The 20,244-nt window shown below is 46.6% G+C and overlaps 3 protein-coding genes across 4 annotated transcripts; all 3 read right to left on the bottom strand.

Moving 5' to 3' along the window:
* Positions 1–591: 591 nt before the first annotated feature.
* On the bottom strand, positions 592–5,846 carry slc23a1 (solute carrier family 23 member 1). The gene is made up of 14 exons (XM_088440947.1): positions 5,806–5,846; positions 4,076–4,213; positions 3,828–3,985; positions 3,604–3,692; positions 3,206–3,273; positions 2,950–3,131; positions 2,767–2,887; positions 2,542–2,698; positions 2,125–2,272; positions 1,962–2,067; positions 1,728–1,857; positions 1,435–1,578; positions 1,280–1,375; positions 592–1,079 (listed from the first exon to the last, which is right to left on the bottom strand). Exons 1-14 carry the CDS (start codon positions 5,830–5,832, stop codon positions 811–813), a joined length of 1,833 nt encoding a protein of 610 aa, XP_088297073.1. The 5' UTR covers positions 5,833–5,846; the 3' UTR covers positions 592–810.
* A 2,768-nt stretch (positions 5,847–8,614) lies between these two features.
* Positions 8,615–13,169, bottom strand: pwwp2a (PWWP domain containing 2A). Its single transcript, XM_088441186.1, has 2 exons — positions 12,283–13,169; positions 8,615–11,771 (listed from the first exon to the last, which is right to left on the bottom strand). Exons 1-2 carry the CDS (start codon positions 13,134–13,136, stop codon positions 10,109–10,111), a joined length of 2,517 nt encoding a protein of 838 aa, XP_088297312.1. The 5' UTR covers positions 13,137–13,169; the 3' UTR covers positions 8,615–10,108.
* Positions 13,170–13,727: 558 nt separating this feature from the next.
* Positions 13,728–19,963, bottom strand: oatx (organic anion transporter X). Of its 2 annotated transcripts, XM_088441189.1 has the most exons (16): positions 19,792–19,961; positions 19,660–19,721; positions 18,789–18,950; positions 18,652–18,725; positions 18,456–18,585; positions 18,028–18,131; positions 17,108–17,262; positions 16,857–17,025; positions 16,663–16,786; positions 16,429–16,544; positions 15,693–15,747; positions 15,463–15,622; positions 15,276–15,384; positions 14,887–14,965; positions 14,690–14,817; positions 13,728–14,302 (listed from the first exon to the last, which is right to left on the bottom strand). In XM_088441189.1, exons 2-16 carry the CDS (start codon positions 19,684–19,686, stop codon positions 14,182–14,184), a joined length of 1,713 nt encoding a protein of 570 aa, XP_088297315.1. In that variant the 5' UTR covers positions 19,687–19,721; positions 19,792–19,961; the 3' UTR covers positions 13,728–14,181. The 2 variants fall into 2 exon arrangements, with proteins under 2 accessions (XP_088297315.1, XP_088297313.1); XM_088441187.1 differs by having other exon boundaries at positions 15,276–15,622; positions 19,792–19,963.
* Between the last annotated feature and the right edge of the window lie 281 nt (positions 19,964–20,244).

Raw genomic sequence — 20,244 nt, 5'->3', positions numbered from 1 at the left:
AGTACTCTATTTCCATTATTTTTTGTTTTATTTGACAAAATTTAATACAGCAACATCACGTTTTTTGTGTTGAATTAAAAAAACAAAACAAAAACAGTAACTTACCATCCCACCACAACTTTTATTAGTTTCTTTTCAAAGCGGCACTGAATAAATTCGTTGAAATCAAAATTAAGGAATTTATGACTTAAATATTGCTTTCTTACATCATTAAAATCAAACAAAAATTGTTGGCATGGTGGCGGACTGGTTAGCACACCTGTCAGTGCAGAGGCCGTGGACTCTGGCCTTCCCGTGTGGAGTTTGCATGTTCTCATGTATAGAATGGCAATCATTTACTACTACTACTACTACTAACAAATCCATTTACTTCATTGTAAATAAGAGGTCCACCCCGAAAACGTTTGACACATTAAAAATCCATATCAAGTAGTAACCAAAGCAAATTCATCTTTCCAGCAGTGCTTAAGAACAAATTTAAGCTCATAGAAATGGATGAAAGTTAACTCTGAACTGAGAAATAATCGACAGATTTTTTTTCTATCAAACTGGAGCTTTTATTTAAAATAATTAAAACAGCTTGAATTGTTATCGTGTAGTAAAATGTACATATTTCACATCAGGGGTTAAAAAAAACAGACAACAGTGAGGTAGTGGCCTCAAAAATCAGGTGTGTAATAAGAAAATACATAATTAAGAATTCAAAGTATAAATAAAATGAATCTTAGTTAGTAAGAATGCAAAAATATCTCCGCCTATCACACATACCAGCTATGATACAAACAAGTTACCGGTCATGATTTACACATGTCACACTTTTGTTGAAATGTCAGCATCTTCCTCACCAAGCTCTGTCTTTTGCTCCGCCCCCACTATTCCTTCCCGCTGAGCCGTCTCTCCTTCGGTGGGCGGTTCTTGGGAAGGTCTCCACCCCCTGAAGGTGGGACTGATGGGCAGTCTCCTGAGCCAGCGGGCGCGTCGGACCGCGGCCATCCCCACGGGAAAGTCGTAGGAGGGCGACGAGGCCGAGCAGGACGTCAAAGCGCTCCACTGCAGGAGGCCGCGTTCCTCTCTCGTCCCTGGATGTAAAGCAGCGATGCGTTGCTACGGCGACAGCACTGTCATGCCCAAATATCATTCCACATCCTCACGTTCTGAGTGGGTGTGGCTTTAAAAGGCGGGGCCCGTCTGGGCCAGAGCCAGCGAATGAAAATAGCCAAGCGAGCAACTGGTGCCGAGTTTCAACGATGCATTTGAGTTCAAATGTTTGCGTCGTGACCTGGTATGGTGTTGTCCAGGCAGAAGGCCAGGAAACCGCCGACAAACATCTCGGTTGAGAGGAGAACCGTCAGGATCTGATTCAGCTCCTCCACACCTGCAAAGGCACGGCAGCTCGTTGATCACGCGCAAACCGACTCACGCCCTCGCACGCACCCGTCTCGATGCATTTGGGGTGCGTGTCCAGGTAGGCGGGCAGCGTGAGCCCGAAGAACATGGAGAAGCCCAACACAAAGAGATTCCTGGACGAGTTGAGGTCCACAAGCTGCAAGTTGGAGAGCCCGACCGCCGTGATCATGCCTGACGGAAACAAACCAACAGGAGAAAGAACAGCTCAGATGACTTTTGAGAACACTATTTATTTTCAAAACTCCTTAATCTTACTACATATTCCCAAAGCACAATCAAAAAACGGACGGGTCATCGAATGAGAGTGAGTAAAGTGTCACCAAAGAGTGTGCAGAACATTCCTCCCAGGATGGGATCGGGTAGCGACGCAAACAGCGCCGTAAACTTTCCTACGCTTCCCAGCAGCAACATGATGGCGGCGCCGTACTGAACTACACGACGGCTGCCAACCTGCACACAGCAAGGTTGAAATAGTTGACCAAAACCAACAAAATTACTACAACAACAACAAAAATCAGTATCGGTCCTTGGTATCGGTAGTTGCGAGCGAGTACCTTAGTGATGGCGAGCACGCCAATGTTGGGGCTGGAGGATGTAGATCCGTTCCCGGTGCCCAGGAGACCGGCGATGATGCAGCACACGCCCTCGGTGAAGATTCCTCTGCAGGAGAGCACAGGCATGACGTAATGGGGTCAAAGGTCAAACATTTTGTCTCACCTGTTGATGGCGTGCACGGGAGGTGGCGCAGCCCCGGCAAGGCGAGCGCACGCATAGTAGTCGCCGATGGACTCCACGATACCCGCCAGGGTGGCGCTGAACATGCCCAGCGCACCCGCCAACGTCACAGTTGGCACCCCCCACTGGCCTGGAGGAGCAACGCGTTGGCGCATTGTCACATGCAAATGAATATACGGTAATACATTTCAATTATTTCAACTATTATAATTATTACAACAGATATATAGGTGTGTATAAAACTGTAGATGTATAGCTGTGCATAGATGCTAGATGCGTATAAAATGTGAGTTTTTGTAGATTCATGTATAATTGGCAAGATGGTAGTACTTGTATAGCTGCTTGGACAAATATAGGTAAAGGTATAGCTGCTATGAGGAGCGGCGATTGTTCTCTCACAGGGGTAAGGCACCCTGAACCAAGGGGCCGAGGTCATGATGTCCCCGCGGGCGTCGGTGCGCGCCTTGTGGCCGTAGTGTCTCGGGTCGCTGGGCAGGAGGTCGGCCAGGGTGAAGATGTAGCACAGCAGCCAGACCAGCACGATGGCCAGGATGATCTTAGGGGGAGAAAAGCACACGTGGGGAAGGGGAAAGGGCGAAGAAGGGAGGCGGAGGCGTCCTTTACGGGGAACATCTTGAAGACGTGAACCCGGCTCCACCTCAGGCCCTTCTTGCGTCCGCAGACGGGGAACGGCAGCGAAGTGGTGCGCAAGTACTGAGCGAACAGCACGATCAGGAGGATGCACCTGCGTGCAAACGCCGGTCGGGAGGGTTCGCGTCGAGAATCGCGGGCGCGCGCTCGTCTCACAGCGCCGAGAAACCCCAGTGCGATCCGGCCCGGTCGCCGGCCGTGCTGAAGACCGACAGGCCGATGAGCGAAACGGTGGGCGTGACCGTCAGGGGCCCGATGTACTCCAGGAGGATGCCCGGGAGGCCCAGCAGGCCGATCGCCACCTCCACCGTGCTCGACACCATGATGGCGCCTTGGATCTGAAGCCCAAAGTCGTCCAACGTCACTCGTCCGCATTGAATGGAGAGAAGAAAAAAACACAACAGACGGAAACCTCTCTGATGCGAGGGTGCCAAACGTGCGAGGTGTCCAGCGGGAGCGTCCAGTTGCCGTAAATTTCCTCTGTCAACATACACGCGCGCAGAAAACACACGCACGCATATTCGAGTACAATTACTCACACGCATACATGAACGTGCACACATACACGCACACGTGAATGCACATGCACATACATTTGCATATGTGAGCATACACAAGCATACACACACACTTGTTTTTGGTGATTTGGGGGCCCAACTTTTTTTTATACTATTACACACACACAGTTACACGCACATGCACGCTTACACACATACACTCCAATACAAATAAATACACACAGACACACACACAGCTGTAAACACTCACATTGACAAATGATGAAAACAGGAGGCTGTGTGTTGCGCTTACCCTGGCTGGGGCAATTCCATCGTTCCAAGCTGAGGATGGCTTGTGCAGGAATGAGGAAGGCCAGAGCGGACGCTTGAAATAGAGGAAGTCTACACCACATCAACAGTAACAATAAGCATCTACCAGCACAAAATCACACTGGGCTATGCAGTTCTTTTCTGTATTGTTGAAAAGCAAAATACGCAATTACGGATGAGAATCCCAGGCAGTCCAAAGGCGGTTACCTGACTCCCAGAGTGGTCTGAATGAGCGTGGTGATTCCCACCGTGGTGAAAATGGTCCCGATGAGCTGGCTGATGGTGTTCTGGTCCTGGCCCACGCACATGGCCTCCGCCAGCAGGAAGGGGACGGCCACCGTCCCACTGAAGCAGGTCAGGTAGTGCTGGACACACGGGACGGGTCGGGACGGGTCGGGACGGGTCGGAACGCGTTCGCCCGGCCCGGCTCCACCCGAGCGAAGTTGGCGGCGTACCTGCAGGCCCAGCAGGATGCACAGGTACCAGGGCGGGACGTCCTCGATGGTGTAAATCATGTCCGACGCCGACTTCTCCTCTCCGATTGGCTCTTTGGTGGACTCGTGGCTCCGCCTCCTCCAGACATCATCTTGATTCTGTGCATAGCAAGCATATCGTTTGTCACTCCGCTCCACAACCGCCACCTTAAAATTCTCCATATCCCCTTGAGAGCCGGCCAAGATGTCCTCCACTGAGCACACTAGGACTTAGCAGTGTTGGGAGAGCAGAATCCAAAGATATAGACCAAAAACAAATGTCCTCTACAATGGACACAAATGAAGAGGCTGTGTCTTAGGAGAATTTAACGGGTGAATAGAACTTCCTGTGTACTCTTGGAGTATACGCAACTGGTACTTTAAGTGGCATCCGACACTTGAATGTGAATGAATAGATGAATGAACGAATTACTTCGAACTTATATACTATGTAAAAATATATAGTTTATACATTCACAGCATATACACTTCGTAAATATACGTATGAACATATACTTACAATAATAAAAAAATGCTAGTTACCTACATATCCCTATGATATAATATGACACAACGTCACATAATATAATTAATATAATATAGTACCCCATATACTACACCCTTATTAATACAAATATTACAGTATACATGGTATACACACACCTTCAACATAACCAAGTATACTTATACATATATGAGCATACCATAAACTAAATACGCACATAAAAATCATATTATTCTATTTATGGATGTATCCCTCACCATCCAATGTTAAAATACTTCCTCTTCCAGATACTTGTTTATAGTTATTCGAGTTCCTTATTGGCCGGCAGTTGGTAGCTCCACCTCCTGTTTCTGCTTGCCACTTCCTGTCGACTTTGTCAATCCCTGCAGATTTATTGACGGGACGGCGTGGCACGGTGGCCCACTCAACTGTCACGTGGCCCCGCAGTTCACTCCCAATTCAGGTTAGGCCTTTTGACTTCCCTCAGCTAATGGCTAACGGAGGGACCGCCGGACAAAGTTTACATGGTGACGCCACGACTTTGGCGTCATAATGTAGGTCAACGTGGGCAAGCGGATTTTTTTATCAACGCTGCTAACTAGTGAGCAAGTACAAATGATTTGGTGTGTCATTCAAGTCCAAAAAAAAAAGTAAAATGTGAAGCCACAAGCAAAACGGGTCATTTCCACCATCATAAATTTGTCAATGGGAGAAAAGTGTGTGTGTTTGAAAATAAATCACTAAAAAATCCCTATCTCTATCTCTTAGCGAAGATTTGATTTATGATTTTTGTGCTAGAATCAACTATGTAGTCAAATCGATGAAAATCCTTATACAGTAATTAATTAGGGAGTACATGACCAATATTTCAACTACACAGTCCGAGATATAAAAATTCTGTTGTGCTCCATCTAATGTTAGAATAAAAAATGTGTGTGTAGTTTTGCGCCAGGTATTTAAAAGAGATTTTTATTTTAAAAATGACAGTAAATCATTTTATTTTTACGCTTACATCCATCTCTGTGGTTGGCATTTGTTTCTTTTTTAAATAGGGATGTAGGATCTGCTTTTTCTGCTCTTCTTTTATCATTTACTGATTTGAAAAATAACAATGTACAATAATCAAAAACATACAATATAAGTTAGTTAAATTAAGCAAATTTTGGTGAGCAGTCATTTTCCTCCTCCCCCCACACAATGTTTTTACCTTGCAGTTGTCTTGACCGGCAGCCATGTTGTCGCGGGGAAAACACGATAGCGTGCGGTCACGTCAGCGGCGGTTTTTGTGTCTTGGGATCGCCGACGCTTGACAATGTGTCCTCGGCCCACGCGGACTTTCACCTGAAAACCACAAAGCGCTAAATCAATTACTGTAGGAGTGCCACCTCATCAATGATTACACTATTAGCCATTAGCCTCCGGCACGTGCTCACGTTTCCATGTTTCCTTGGGAAAACCGCCGCAAACCGTGTACCTGCGAGATAAGCATTTCCTATGGGAAAAAGCACATGATAATGACATGGTTTGAAAGAGGTTTTGCTGTTTGTTTTACCCCCTTTTGGGACTTGAACCATATATGGGATCTTTTTTCCGTCAGCATCAATAGAAAGAAAAAACAAATGATGCGGTATTTTTCGGATATGAGGGGTCACTTCGAGCGCGCTTAGAGGATGGTGCGCTATACTGTAAAATATACCGTATATAAAATCCGAAAATGATGCCTCATGAACCACTTGTGATTTTATTTTCCTCCTCTAGAGGGCACAATTGATTTAAAGATAAAGGCTAGTGTGAGGATGTATGCCATTAAAAAAATGGAGGGTGTAAAAATAATCATAAAAAATCAACAGAAACCCCGATATTTTGATCAGTTCAAATCAATTTTGTCTGACGTGACTAAGACTCCGTCAATCTCTCGTTACCTTGACTCTTTTTACGTGAGTGCTTGGTGATGTCATCAGCTCTGAGTAGAGGACTTCTCCAAGCTGCCCAATTCTTTGGTATTTATTGAAAATAAACAAAATACAAAACCGTCTAGCATAGACAAACTTAGATTCACTTAAGGGAATGTATATGTATACAAAATGGTATTATTTAGATGTATTTTACAGAAATTTTAATACAATACAAAAAAGCATGAGGCGCAGGTACTACTTTCTTCCACTTGGGGTCGCCAATCTCACGGTGTCCACTATCGCATCGGGGTGGGATTTTTTTTTTAAGTTAGCTGCCGTGTGTTAGCCGGCAAACTGTTAGTTTAGCGTTAGTTTTTTAGTTTAGACACCTGTGTAAATCCATTCTGCTTTACAGTAGAACAGTTGCATTTTGTCATATATTGTTTTCAAACGTGAAATGATCCCAAACTTACTTACCCCGGGGTCTCATAAGATGAGTTCCTTTTAAAGAGGAATGCTACTGGGGAAAAAAGTAGAACATAACATGGCATAGGGCTGCAATTGAAATATTTACCACACTGTATGTGAGCCAGGGAAACTTTCTCAAAGGCACCAAAAATATACTGATAATTAAAAAAAATGCCCTTTTGATTGTCCTTGTGATTAATGTTATAAAAATTAATTTTCATCTTTTTATTGAAGAACAGGACATGGTTTCAAATTGACAGTGCAGAAATGGCAAAAACTTAAAAGTGATGACGATAACTTGTTTAGTCTGTCGGAAAATTGGGAAAACATGTTGTTCACTGGTTTGAAAGCGAGACAAAGATCCTAGACAAAACCCTACAAAAAAGATCAATCAGGTTCTGCAAAAAATGACATTTTTCTTGCTGAGATGATCTTGACAACTTCAAGTTACACCAATTCTTTTAACAGTTAATAAACTAATCAAACTAGTTGTGGATAATCATTTATTTGCTGTTAAGTTGTTGTACATGTTTCATCATCAAGACCAATCAGTGAAAATGTAATCAATTTCGCTACAAAGACTTTTTTTTTTTTTTAAGTCAAAGTTGTTAAAAGGCAGTACCCTGCTTTCTTCCAAAAATATTTCTGACACAAAATAAAAGTATTGCAGGGGTGACATCGCATTGACCACATTCTGTGTTTTTAAAGCGACCCGCCTACCAAATAAAACTCACTTCAATAAATAACATCGATTTATCGCTTGACTTCAGTTTATCCATCACATTTGACACCACGCGCAATATTTCTTGCTTTGCACCTCTCCATTTCTATGACAACTAACATGATTAACAAGTCGGATGTTCTAGCAAGCTAAGCTAACATAGTAGAAGCGCCCATTCCAAACGAGGGGTGGAGACTTCCGCGATTGGCTTCATAAATAAATTCATTAAATATTGATTTGTGATTGGGAGGGGGAGTCCACGTGACTGCCATCCAGACCGAGGGCGGCGGCGCAAACGTCAGCAACTCTTCAGGGAGGCGGAGCTGCAACGACAAACATGTCACATGATGTCAGTAGTGTGTGTGTGTGTGTATATATATATATATATATATATATATATATATATATATATATATATATATATATATATATATATATATATATTAGGGTGTCAAAGTAATAGCGATAACTTTCAATTTTTGTTTACTTCCGATCTAAACCTCTTCCTTGCTAAACTACTATCTCGGAACGAAACTTCGAGGTGAGTCGCCAGCACGAAGACTGACAAAAATGTACTGGTAAGTAAGTAGAAGTGCACTGGTTGAATTTCTAGCTTTCATGACAAGTTTTTCCCCCGGCACAAGCTAGTTTTTGTGTCCCCAAAATGGACGTCAAACGTTTAGTTGGCCTAACCTGCAATTGCAGCCAGATGGTGGGGCTGTTTGCCAAAAACACGTTTGTTTTGCATCCACGATGACATTGAGCCCGCGCGCTAATATAGAAAACTAACGCGCCAGTATTTTCCCACTCTGCTTGCTTCCAAACACTCTGTTTGCAGGGAAGAAGATCCAAGAAAAAAAACAACAAAAAAGGCGTCAAGTCACGCGGGCGCAGCTGCAGCAGCGGAAGAAAAAAAGCTCAAATGACCACAATTCGAAGAGAAGTTTTATTTAGGATTTCAAACATCAGAGAAAGGGAAAAAAAACATTTACACAAAATTGTTTTTGTTCAGAATCTCTAATCTGCAAACAGATGAGAAAAAAAAAAGTCCCAGAGTGGCGCAGGAGACAAACAGAGAGGGAAAATACACCATTGTCATCGGCGTCATAAAAATGGGGGAGGAGGGGTGCGGAGGGGTGAGCCCCGGGCCTGGCAAAGGGGGTCAGGGTGGGATTGAGTGTGAACCACAACTCGAAGAGGCCCCCCGACCTCAGTTTGGACAACAATTTCACAGCTTTGATCAGTTCTTTGCCTCCCTTACAGAACGGGGAGAAAAAAAAAAAACGCATGTGCAAAACGCACCACAAAAAAAAACAAACAAACATTTGAACCTCCCTCCCTCGCTTAGCACAGTGATTCCCAACAAGAGCCGTGACACATGAGCATCAAAAATGAACCATTTCAATGAGCAGTTTCAAGAAATTAGTCATCGGATGTGCAGCAATTAATCGACAATATATCATTTAAAAACCACATTTCATCGATGAAATTCTTGCAATTTCAACCTCTCAACAGTAAATGCTCCGATTGTGATAGTGCACCATGGAAGTGGACTAAAAATTCTATGGATTAATTAACAATTATTCTAATAATCAATGAAGCTCTAGTTTTTAATCAATTGATGAACTGGTTAAAAAAAAAGCCTTACTGTAACAAAACAGAGTTGTTCTGGTTTTCATGGAGGACCAGCAAAATCACAAAGTCGTTCAATTTGGCATTTTTGACAATTTGATGTTAAACTAGTCTCGAAACGTTGATAAATGTATCCAACCATTTCCTAGAGCCGCTTATCCGCTTATATGATCAAGTAGTTGTCAATTAATTTGACAAGCAATTACTTGTTGATGCAATCAATTGTCTAATTGAATTAGGAACAACTTCACGCTATGTATAACTCATATAAAGTACTAACAGTATAAGTCAAAAGTTTAGGACGTGGACTCAAACACACGAAGCAGTGAAACAGTCTGAAAAATGCACAGAGGTGAAGTGAAAGTCGTTTCAGGTAAGTAACGCTGACTGAAATATTCTGTCCAGAATAATATTTTTAATTTTTGTAAACGACCGCTTTTGTGTCGCCACGTGATGACAAAGTAGAGAAAAAGGAAAAGAGTGTAACTGAAGGCGTTTCCAAATATTTCCCGGCTAAGGTGACATGTTACAAAAAGTGAGCTATTTCAATTGCAGCTCTGCTCCACTAGATGGCAGAAGCTACAGAATGAGTCGACTTTTGGTGGGTGTGGCCGCTTTCGGGAAAGTTGGGAATCACTGGCTGAGCACAGACGCGAGCTACGGCCGCTTGAAATGTGCCTAGCGAGCAACACCTGAAGAACGTCTGCGCCTGAAAGGTATAAAACAAGGTCGTCTACAAGAGGGGAACTTCCAGCAGCTAAATGGGCGAGGCTCGAGGCCGGGCGGGGCAAGCGCTACGTCTCAAACTGCGTGAGCAGCGCGCGCACTTCGGGCGTCAGCTGCTTGGCCGCGCTGGCGGCCTCGGAGATGGCGCGGCGATACGGGCCCTTGCGCTTCCTGTCGAAGCGCGACTGGAAGCTTTCCAGGAAGGGCGACAGCTGCGACAGCGGCAGGAAGGAAGTGGTGGGCGAGCCGAACCAGGACACGCGCGCCTCCTGCCGCGCCGCCAATACGGCGCTGGCCGGCCGCGCCACCGTGATGCCGAGCACCCGCGCCGGCCACCAGGGGAAGCCGTAGATTTTAGCCCACACGATGTCGCCCACGCACACGGTGCGCCCGTCGGGCAGCAGACATTTGGACACCGACTTGGAGAAGACGGACGACGACGACGTGGACGACGAGGAAGAGGACGACGACGTGGACGACTTCCGACGCCGTTTCAGTTCACCTCCTTCCTCGTCGCCGGACGCGGAAGGCGGGCAGGGGGGCGCTACGGGACTGGGGTCTGAGGGGAGCTCTACGGTCTCTGAGACACTGTTGAGCGGGGAACAGAGAGGAGGCAGAGGCGGAGCCTCCTTGTCCTCCGGAGCCGCACAAAGAGAAGAGGGCGGCACGGGACTGGCGCTGGGGGCGGGGTGCGGAGGGGGCGCTACGGGGCCGAAAGCGGGCGGGTCGAGACCGGCCGAGCCGGCGCTGTGTTTGGGAGGTGAGGAAGAGGAGGAGGAAGAAGAGGAAGAGGAGGAGGGGGCCTGAGGGTCGTCGGTACGATACCTTTGGGGTTTGAGGCGCATTCGCGGCGGCAGCGCCGTGTGCGAGGCGGGGCCAACCAGGGCGGCGCTAAGGTGCTGCAGGCGGCGGGTGAAGTGGATCTTCTGGTTCTGGTTATGATTCTGCAAGGCCGCCGCGCGTGTCAAGGCCTTGCCGCCGGCGCCCTCTCTGTCCTGGTTTTCGCCCAGCGGCGGCGGCGGAGAGTTCCGCGTCAGCTTCTTGAGAACCTGGCGAGATTTGGAACCATCCGCTGAGGTTCCTTTAGCCAGAACCTTCTTAGAGTTCAGCTTCAGGCGCATAGATGAGGACGAGGACACAGCCCGCAGGACTCGCCGCGAGGATGCCGAAGAGGTGGCGGCAACTCGGATCCCTGACGGAGCGCGTCTGTCGGCGCGCGCGCTTTTGTCTTCCCCGCGGCCGCCCCTGTCGTCGCTGCGCAGTCGCTTGACCTCGGCGGACACGGGCCCCTCGGCCGCCGCCTTCCGCCGCCGCGAAGCTTCCTCGCTCCTCATGTCCAAGGGACCCGGCCGACGCCCGGCCGTCGCCACCACGCCTTTGCACTTGTCGCACAGCACCTGGCGGGGTCGCAGCTTGATGGCGTTCATGATGGAGGTGGGCTCCTCGCAACGGTAGCGCCGCTTGGGCCTTTTGATCTTGCGCGGCGGCGGCTGAGGTAACACCTGGTTGTAGGTGTCCCTGATGAACAGCGGGGGCGGGTACGGCGCCCCCTCCTGAAAGAGTGGCGGCGGCTTGGCGCTCCACGCGCAAGGTGCCGCATCTTCATTCTGGGCCGCTTCCTGCTTTGGGGACACGGGAGCGGCGGCTTCCGCAGGGACCGCCGGCATCTGAGGTCGATTCTGGTCTTCGCGCCGGGGAAACTGCGTAATGGGTATTCCGTAGGGTCCGAACCTGGGCAAAGGACACGAGAGCCTTTACCACTCAAAAGTGACAACTTTTCAAGTTGAAACCTTCAAAATGGGAGCTGGCCTTCTTTCAGCAGCAATTATATGACATTTAAAGGAGAAGTCTAGCCAAAACCTCACAATCATGTTTTATGTGCACACCCCGCCATCTTAATATTTGTATTGTATATATCTGATATTTCACGAGGGTATTTTTCCACTTTTTGTCGAGTGAAAATAACACCATGCCCCTTGAAACCGATGAAAACAGATGGATTTTGCTACAAACTATATTGTGTTTAGAATACTATGATTGCACTAAGCACCTAACTAAAATATTTTGGGGGGGGGTTTACGTCCCCTTTAACGCATTCAAATCCCTATGTCTTTACAGAGTACAGGTATGGCGGGTAAAGCCATGTTTTTAGCCAGGTTTATGCGAGAACGTACAGTATTTGTGCAAACGAGTTTGCCAGTCAAAGATGTTGCCTCCAAATTGGCAGTTACATGAGTCGTACCTTTTGGAAACGTCCATGAGAACCCCGGAGAAGAGCTTTTCGCCCACCCGAAACGACACAACCAGCGCGTCATCGATGACGTGATCCAAGGAGACCCGGACCTCGGAGCCGAGGCTGAGGCTCAGGTCCTGCATGCAGCCGCCGAGCCGCGGACCGCATGGAGAAGACTCGGCCACCGCTGGACCTTCGGCCGCTTTATCGTCCGGCTTCGGGGACTGGCACGGCGGCGAGCCGCGACACTGGCCCCTCTCCTCGGGCTCCGGATTCCCGTCAGCAGTACCGTCCAATACGGCGTCTTGGCTAATAGAGGGAATTCGCTCCGGTTGAACAGAAGCCGCGTATTCTAGGTCCCGGCCCGCGGCGTTCGTTGTCGGTTCCGCCGGTTCCGCCAGCGAAAGACCGGCCTCGGCGCCTGGCGGGGGCCGAGGGGCAGGAAAGGAGTGCAGGAAGACGGCGGAGGAGGAAGGCTTGGGCTGCGCGAGGATGCTGCGGTACGCTGCCTGCGCCGAGCCGTTCCAAGCCGCTTCTCCGGAAGGGAAGGTGACGGTCCGGTTGTGGCCGAGTGGGTCGCTGGCAGCGCCCTCGCTTTGGCTTTTTACCGCCGCGGGGTCCAGCTCCAGCTCCAGCTCTTGCTTCGGCTCCGGCCTGACATGGCGGAGCTCCTCCCCGTCCCCACCGTCTCCCGAGCGAGGGCTATACAAGTCGGTGGCCGGCTCAGGCTCCGGCCTTTCCTCGGGCTCCCGGGAGACTAACATGCGTCCCGGGACGCTGGGGCCCGAATCCGGTGAGCAGTCGTCGCTCGTCGCAGTTGTCCGAATCGCCGCAGCTCCTGGCTCGGTGGCCACGGCCGCCATTTTCTTCCGCTATGCGAGCCAGCGCGCGTCCCCCCACCCATTTGCACAAAGGTTCCGTCGATTTGCGGCCTGCGATTGGGCGCCAGGGCTGTCGTTCAATTGAAAGCACTAGACACATGCTCTGCGATTCGTCTGGGATGCGGAAGTGCAAAGACCAGGATGTTTGTCTTTACGCTAAACAAAACATCGACCAGCATCCCATTGACAAGTCGGGGAAAAAAAGTCACTCGAAGGCGAGAAAATATTTATAATACAAACACTACACTAAAACCACAAGAAAATACATGCAATATGAAGTAAAGTTCAAAAAAAGAGAGAAAACGGGCAAGCGATTTTTTTGTTGCGCCTTTACGTCACTTCCGCTTAAGCAGTGACCGATGCCTCTTTGATGCTTCAATCCAGGTAGTGAATTTCTGCCGCATTGACAGTAGCTATTGTTTATTAACAAATGTCCCCAAAGTCAACATGTAGTAGCTTCTATTAAAAATATTTTCCCTCAAATAAATAAGAGGAAAAACAAATGAAGATTGAGTGAAAATTGATTGATCCAAGTAAGGACAGAATGACAAACATGAACACGTGTTTTAGGACTGTGTTTTTTTTGTTTTGTTTTATTTTCTCCCAACAATTTATACCAATAATAATAATCTTTTGATCTCATGTGCTCACTTATGGATCTTTGTTAAGACATTTATTTATTAACCCTTATGTTCAATTATGACAAAGAACATTTACTAAATGTATATATTTTAACTCCAACATAATTTGTTGCCTGTGTTCATTAATTTCAAACATTTTATGGCTTTGGATAAACAAGATTATGATTACAGTGCAGCTGAAAATAAAACCAGGCAGTGTCTTTTTTCATCTATGTTTGTCATTATTTCTTCTACAGAAGAGCACATCGGTAAGGCCTCAAATCAATCTTTGATTATTTCACATTAATAAAACGTATGTGTGACTATTAGAAGTCCACACTTCTTGGGATTGCTGTATAACAAACAACATGCAGATCAAACGGTCACATCTGTAAATAAGCCTTTGGTCAAAGGGCGTTCAGACCGCTCCCTTCAATTTCTTTCACTTGTCTTAAAGACAGAGCCACTTGCTCATCTTCTGATGAAATCTGCTTCTTCTTCTTTTGGCCAATGGAGATTCTTCCCGACCTTTGGAGATACAAATTAATCAAATAAAATACCTGTGACTTCTTTCCTATGAGTAAAAAGTAAAGCACCGTCACATTCTGATGAGCAGTTGTTATACTTTTTTCACTTGTCTAGCTGGCACTTTCTTTTCATCATAGGACTAGAACTACAATCACTTGCCATTTTTTAAACTTTCTTGAAACCAACAGTACCATCTAGAGGACACAAAAAATAGAACTGCTTCATAAGGCTCCATTTTCCCATCACTCGTTTCTGGCTTAAGTTTCGTTTCAGTGAAATAGATTGGATGTCTAAGTTTCAAAAATTCTTAATTGAAATGCTCCACATTTGTGTTTAAAATAAGACGACGCTGAGAAGTCATTAGCATTAGCCGCTAACGCTGCTCACCATCTCTCCTCGACGTCTTGGATTGTGTCCGGGAGTGGAACGTTGAGCGTTTCTGGCAGGAGGCAGGCGAAGCCTGAAGCCAACACGGCCGCACCGCCGTACACCACGCTGGGCAGAGCAGGGAACACCTGGAGGGGGCGCAACATGGAATACGTGAGCCCGCCTTGGCAATTAAAACGCTTCTAACAAAGGTTTACCTCATCTAGGATGAGGACAGCAGGCGCCGCCATGCTGCCCACTCTGGCCATGGTGGACACCAGACCCATTCCAGTTTGCCTACAAATGCCAAATATCATTAGTCAAGCAACAATGAGATGTTTGCTAGTTTGATATGAATCTGACGATCTCGTCATCCTGTGATGACTTCTTCACGGAATATTATCTACATGATGAATTATTTGAACAGGTAATCATATGTATATATATATATACATATACATACATATGTGTGTGTGTTCTGTCCTAGCAAGGAAAAATGTTTGTCCCATCATTTTCTTAAAGGCAACTAAGAGAAATGCTACAAATTGTATTGGTGGGAATGCCTTTTGTTTGCACCCCCCCAGTTAATCAAGCAGTGATGTCACACCTGATAATAGTTGGGTAAAGTTCTCCGGTGTACAAGTAGACGGTCGTAAAAGACGCCGAAGTGAAGGCCTTACCGAGACAAGCCAACGTGGTTCTAGTGACCTGCATGTCTAACAGAGGGACACAAGTCTTATATTTGGAGAAGCATAAAGGCCGCTTAAACAAACAAACAAATCCGTGAGTGTTACCTGTCGGGACAAAGATGTTGCCAAAGATGACGAGGGCGGACATGAGGAGGCACAAGGCCTGAGTCACCCTCCTCCCAAGGAAACTGAGCATGCCCAGAGCCACAAATTTGGAGGGAAAATCCACGGCTCCAAAGATGAGCTGCATCACATATATACTCACCTGCACACAACAATGAGAGATTTTAGCTTAGCCTGTGGCGCCAGTTTGACTAAAATGTTACCACGCTCACCCCAAACTTTTGTAGGTCCATCGCCAAGCCATAGTAGGCGAAACTGGTGGAGAACCTAACGAAGGAACATGTGCGGACATTGTATGAATGCCTGCTGAAGTCCAGAGTCTTCAAATTCAAGTCGAGTCCCAGTTAAACTTCAAGGGAGCAGCGGTAGGTCTAGTGTGATTGGTTGCTTCTTCAATACCAACAATAGCTCGTCTTCCAGTTTTAGCTAAACGAGTCCTTAATCTTGGAAATCAGCCACTTAAGTCTGATTGGAGTCAAGGCAGGTGACCACCACACCTTGTGCTAACGTTAGCCTCTTAGCATGGCGTGGGGTAGGGCTGCACAATTAATCGAATTTTAATCGCGATCACAATATTGGCTGCCACGATTAAGTAAACTGATCCTCGGCGATATTAACATTTAAAAAGCCGGCTACCGTACATGTCAAATCAAGCACTTTTTCCTCTTACCACCAGGGGTCAATGTTTGCCAAATGTTTGCATGAGGTGAATTTGTTTTGTTATTTACTTTATTTTAGTGTATTATTATTATTTGTAAGTATCAAGCCTTGAAACCGTTTTTTATATACTGTTTGTTTAAAAAAGGACAATAAATAGACATGTTTGACCAAACATGAGGAACAATCGTGATTTCAATAGTGACCAAAATAATCGTGATTATTATTTTGTCCATAATCGTGCAGCCCTAGTGAGGAGTGACAGTCTGGTCCTCCTCAGCCCTTCCTTACCAGCAGGCAATGAGGCCGATGGAGATGCGTCTCATGCCGGGCGTCCTCAGCAGGTCATAAGCGGTCAGCGTCTTGCGATTTGACTCCAGTTCCTTGCCCATGTGTGAGTGAAGCACCTGCGGGTCAAGTGGTGCAAACGTCAAGCTCTAATTGGCTAGAATGCAAATTCCCTATCAATCACGTCGGGTGTGCTAAGACAGGCAAATCTGAACTTCAAATTTTACTGGCTAGAACCTCCAGCGTCAGCTTGTCCACCACTTGGGGTTTTCCATTGATGCGAGCGACCCTGTGGAGGGTCTTCAAGGCGTCCTGGGATCGCCCCCTGAGGATCAGCCACCGCGGCGACTCTGACAACCACCTGAACGGTGACAGGTTTTGATCAGACGGCTATTTTCGGAGAAACAATCGAGTCCGGGATGGAGACGGACCAGCAAGATGCAAAGGAGAGGACGTGGGGAAGGCACACCACCAACTGCAGCTTCCTCCAGTCCCTCAGCCAGTAAGCCAAACCCGCCAAGACCAACTGTCCAAAGGTGAAGTAGAAGGAGGTGAGCGTGCCAACCAGAGTCCTGGTTTTGGTTGGGATCCACTCCACCTCTGTTGACAAACAACAAGCGCGTCGGTCGGGTTTGATGGAGGCCACGTGGGGTCGGAGAATCTCAAGGTAAAAACGTGTTACTCAGGGAGACGGAGTTGAGTATGACCCCCGACACCGCCATGCCGCTTAGGAAACGGAACGCGCAGTAGACCGTGTAAGACTGCGACAAGGCGCAGCAGGAGCCCAAGACACCCAGCTGCAGGTAGGACCAGATCAGAATCGAGCGCCGACCAAACCTGAGGCAAAAGCATGTTTCTGCTGAAAACACTCAGCATTTTATTTTAGATACTTGAACTTCACTGGAAAACATTTGAATATACCTTTAGGCTAAATGCTAAAATAAACCCCGTAAACCCGTGGGGTATAGATTTACACATGCACATTATGGCAAAAATACAAAATATACATAATAAAACCATAAAAATGACAATCAAACAATATTTACTTTATTTTTTAACACAATGGTGTAATGAGTGGGAATGAGTGGATGTGATGATGATATAAAAAAGTGAGCAACAATGTATAGGCACAATTTTGATTATATTTTTGCTTGCACAAGTCTGTGGGATTATGGGGCAATACCACTGGTACTTTTGATACACAAATCCCTCCCACGCTCCCATAAAAGCAAAAACAAACAAATAAATGACAGAAAATTGACAGACTAACCTATATATTCCAATATAGCTTTTTTATCTTAAGGTTTCATGAAATTAATTAGACATTTCTTTTACTCTAATTCATAATCACAGTTTGCGATCATAAAACTACTCCAAGAGATTGGTACAGATGCTTGGTTTCGGTATACGACAATCTCTGGTTTTTAGCATTCAACCCACAAGAATCTTAAGTACTGGACTAGGAAAATTAAGAATTTGCTAGTCTTTTGGAACATGCGCATTTCTCCATAGAGGCCACTAAAGAGAGCAGTTAGAAAATGGACAGGTTGTAGCCCTGCCTATCTACTCTTGTAAGGTTTTGAGAAGAGCGAAGAGGCTCACCTGTCAGACAGGCCGCCATAGATGACAGCCCCCGCTAAAACGCCACCCATGTACACCGTCTGGATCATCTGCTTGAGGGGACGTAGCGAACACACCAGATCCCACTAAAGACGCACAATGTAACACAATGTTTGTTCCTATTGAATCATTTCAGTTTGCTGTTTGATGTAAACGTCCTGCTAAGTTTTTTTTTTTTTTTTAACTTCCTGCTGGAACATTCCTAAATGATCATTTGCAACTTCCCTTTAACTGTCTGGAATTTATGGCTGGATTATTGGAACTTCTTCATAGATCACTTCAATAGTTCCTCAAACTCCGAATCAATCATTGGGACTTCAGTCTGGATCACATGACCTTTGATTGGCTCATTTGAAATTCCTACTGGACCATTCTACTGGATAGAACTCCCTAGTCCTACTCTTGGTTACCTCTGAAACGGTGGTCGCGAGGAACTCGGACCTGTCGAAGGTCCAACCATCCACGCAGCTTTCAGTGTTCAGGTGACTCAGGTTAGCCGAGACGTTAGCGGTTATAATCTGCCACTGCGGCGTCACGAATCTGAAAGCGAGCAAGCAATTAGCCACTAAGCAAGCGATGACATACATTTATAGGTCGCTGATAAACCTCCTGCAGCGGTCCAGTCGGGTTCCTGAAGAGTCAAGAGGGATGAAGGCCTTCAACACCTCCTGCCGGTCCATCTAAAACATGAAAATGTCGCGTCAACAGCACATCTGCCATTCATGCAAGAACCAGTCATATACCTGCTGTGTAAGGTTCCAGAGGCTGTGATTGGTCGCCAGTCTGCAGTGGTGGACAGGTGTTCCGGAAACAAAGTTATTCAGAAGGTTTTGACTCGCCATCAGAAGGCCCGGGAAACTGATGAGGGTCACGTGGATCCACTGGTAGCGACCGAAACCCCCCATCTGACCGGTCGGACCCACAGAGATTCACTAATGAAAACCTGAGCTTCCAACTGCATCATTTGAACTTCATATAGCTTGGCCAATCATATGCCATGTTTAGACAACCAATGGACTGATTGATGACCCATAACAGGGCACACAGACATAAAGCAGAATGAGGGAAAAAAAAACAACTGGTCAGTCACGACAACATCAACCATCAATCGTAGCGCACAAACAGAAAATGACTGGTCGCCAATCCATCACAGGACATCCTGACTGGTTGCCATCTAATTCAATGATTTAGACAAAAATTGACTTGTCACTAGTCAATTGCACTGCAAGTATGGTGAAACTATGGACCGGTTGCCACTTTATTGCAGTCCTCACAAAGGACAGGACATACCGACAAGATAATGGACCGGTCACCAGTTAATTGCAGGGCTCGGAAACAAACAAACAAACAAACAAACAAACAGGCGAGTTGCCAGTCATTGGAAGCAAGCATCTAATCACAGTACACAAAAAGTGAAACAGGACACATACTCATGAGATGGGCAGGTCATCATTTAATTGCCAAATACATCTCATTTAAAAAACAGATTGGTCATCAATCAGATGACACATACAGACCGGATAACGGACTGGTCGCCAGTCAATCACAGGGCGCACGAATTATGAGACGCGGGCTTGACTCTGTGCCGATCTCAACGGTAATGATGTTACTCACCTCATCCAGCAGCTCACTGAAGCCCATTTCGACGATGCCGCCGTTCTTGTCCTCAAATCAGCCTGTCAAAAATAAAATCTGACATCCAAGCTTCTGAAAGTTGTCATGACGGCGACGTGGGCTCTTTCTCACAATTTGCTGGCAGTCTGCTGAATCGTCTTAAAGGATTAAAAGTGCAAATATTCATAAACACAAGAGGATTTCTTCCCGCCGCTTACTGTACGGCACCGGGACCCAGACCACGGGGACGCGTCCTCCTCGGGGGTGTGCAGACTTTGACACATTGCTTGGCTGACCACTCCTGACCCCCCCCACGCCCCCACCCCAACTTCTGTTAATGTTCCCGAGTCTTGCCGGCAATAACTTTAGGACACTATGTTGAGTCATTGTACAAGCAAATCGAAAAGACAAGCGGCCTGCTGCTCATGACAACTTCCAGCTCGATCACAAGAATTTCCTGCTGGACCGTTTCATCCTGTTACATCATCCCGCTGGCCAAATAGCATTTTTCCTTAAAATATTTATTTTCTAGTCTTGTAATTAACACTTCATGATCCTAAAACTGCTCCAAGATAGCGGCAGATA

Source organism: Hippichthys cyanospilos, chromosome 18 (genome assembly GCF_059441005.1).
Source record: "Hippichthys cyanospilos isolate Australia breed blue-spotted pipefish chromosome 18, RoL_Hcya_1.0, whole genome shotgun sequence".
Classification (NCBI taxonomy): Eukaryota; Metazoa; Chordata; class Actinopteri; order Syngnathiformes; family Syngnathidae; genus Hippichthys; species Hippichthys cyanospilos.
The sequence above is the reverse complement of the archived record's forward strand: the minus strand, read 5'-3'. Positions and strand labels throughout refer to the sequence as shown.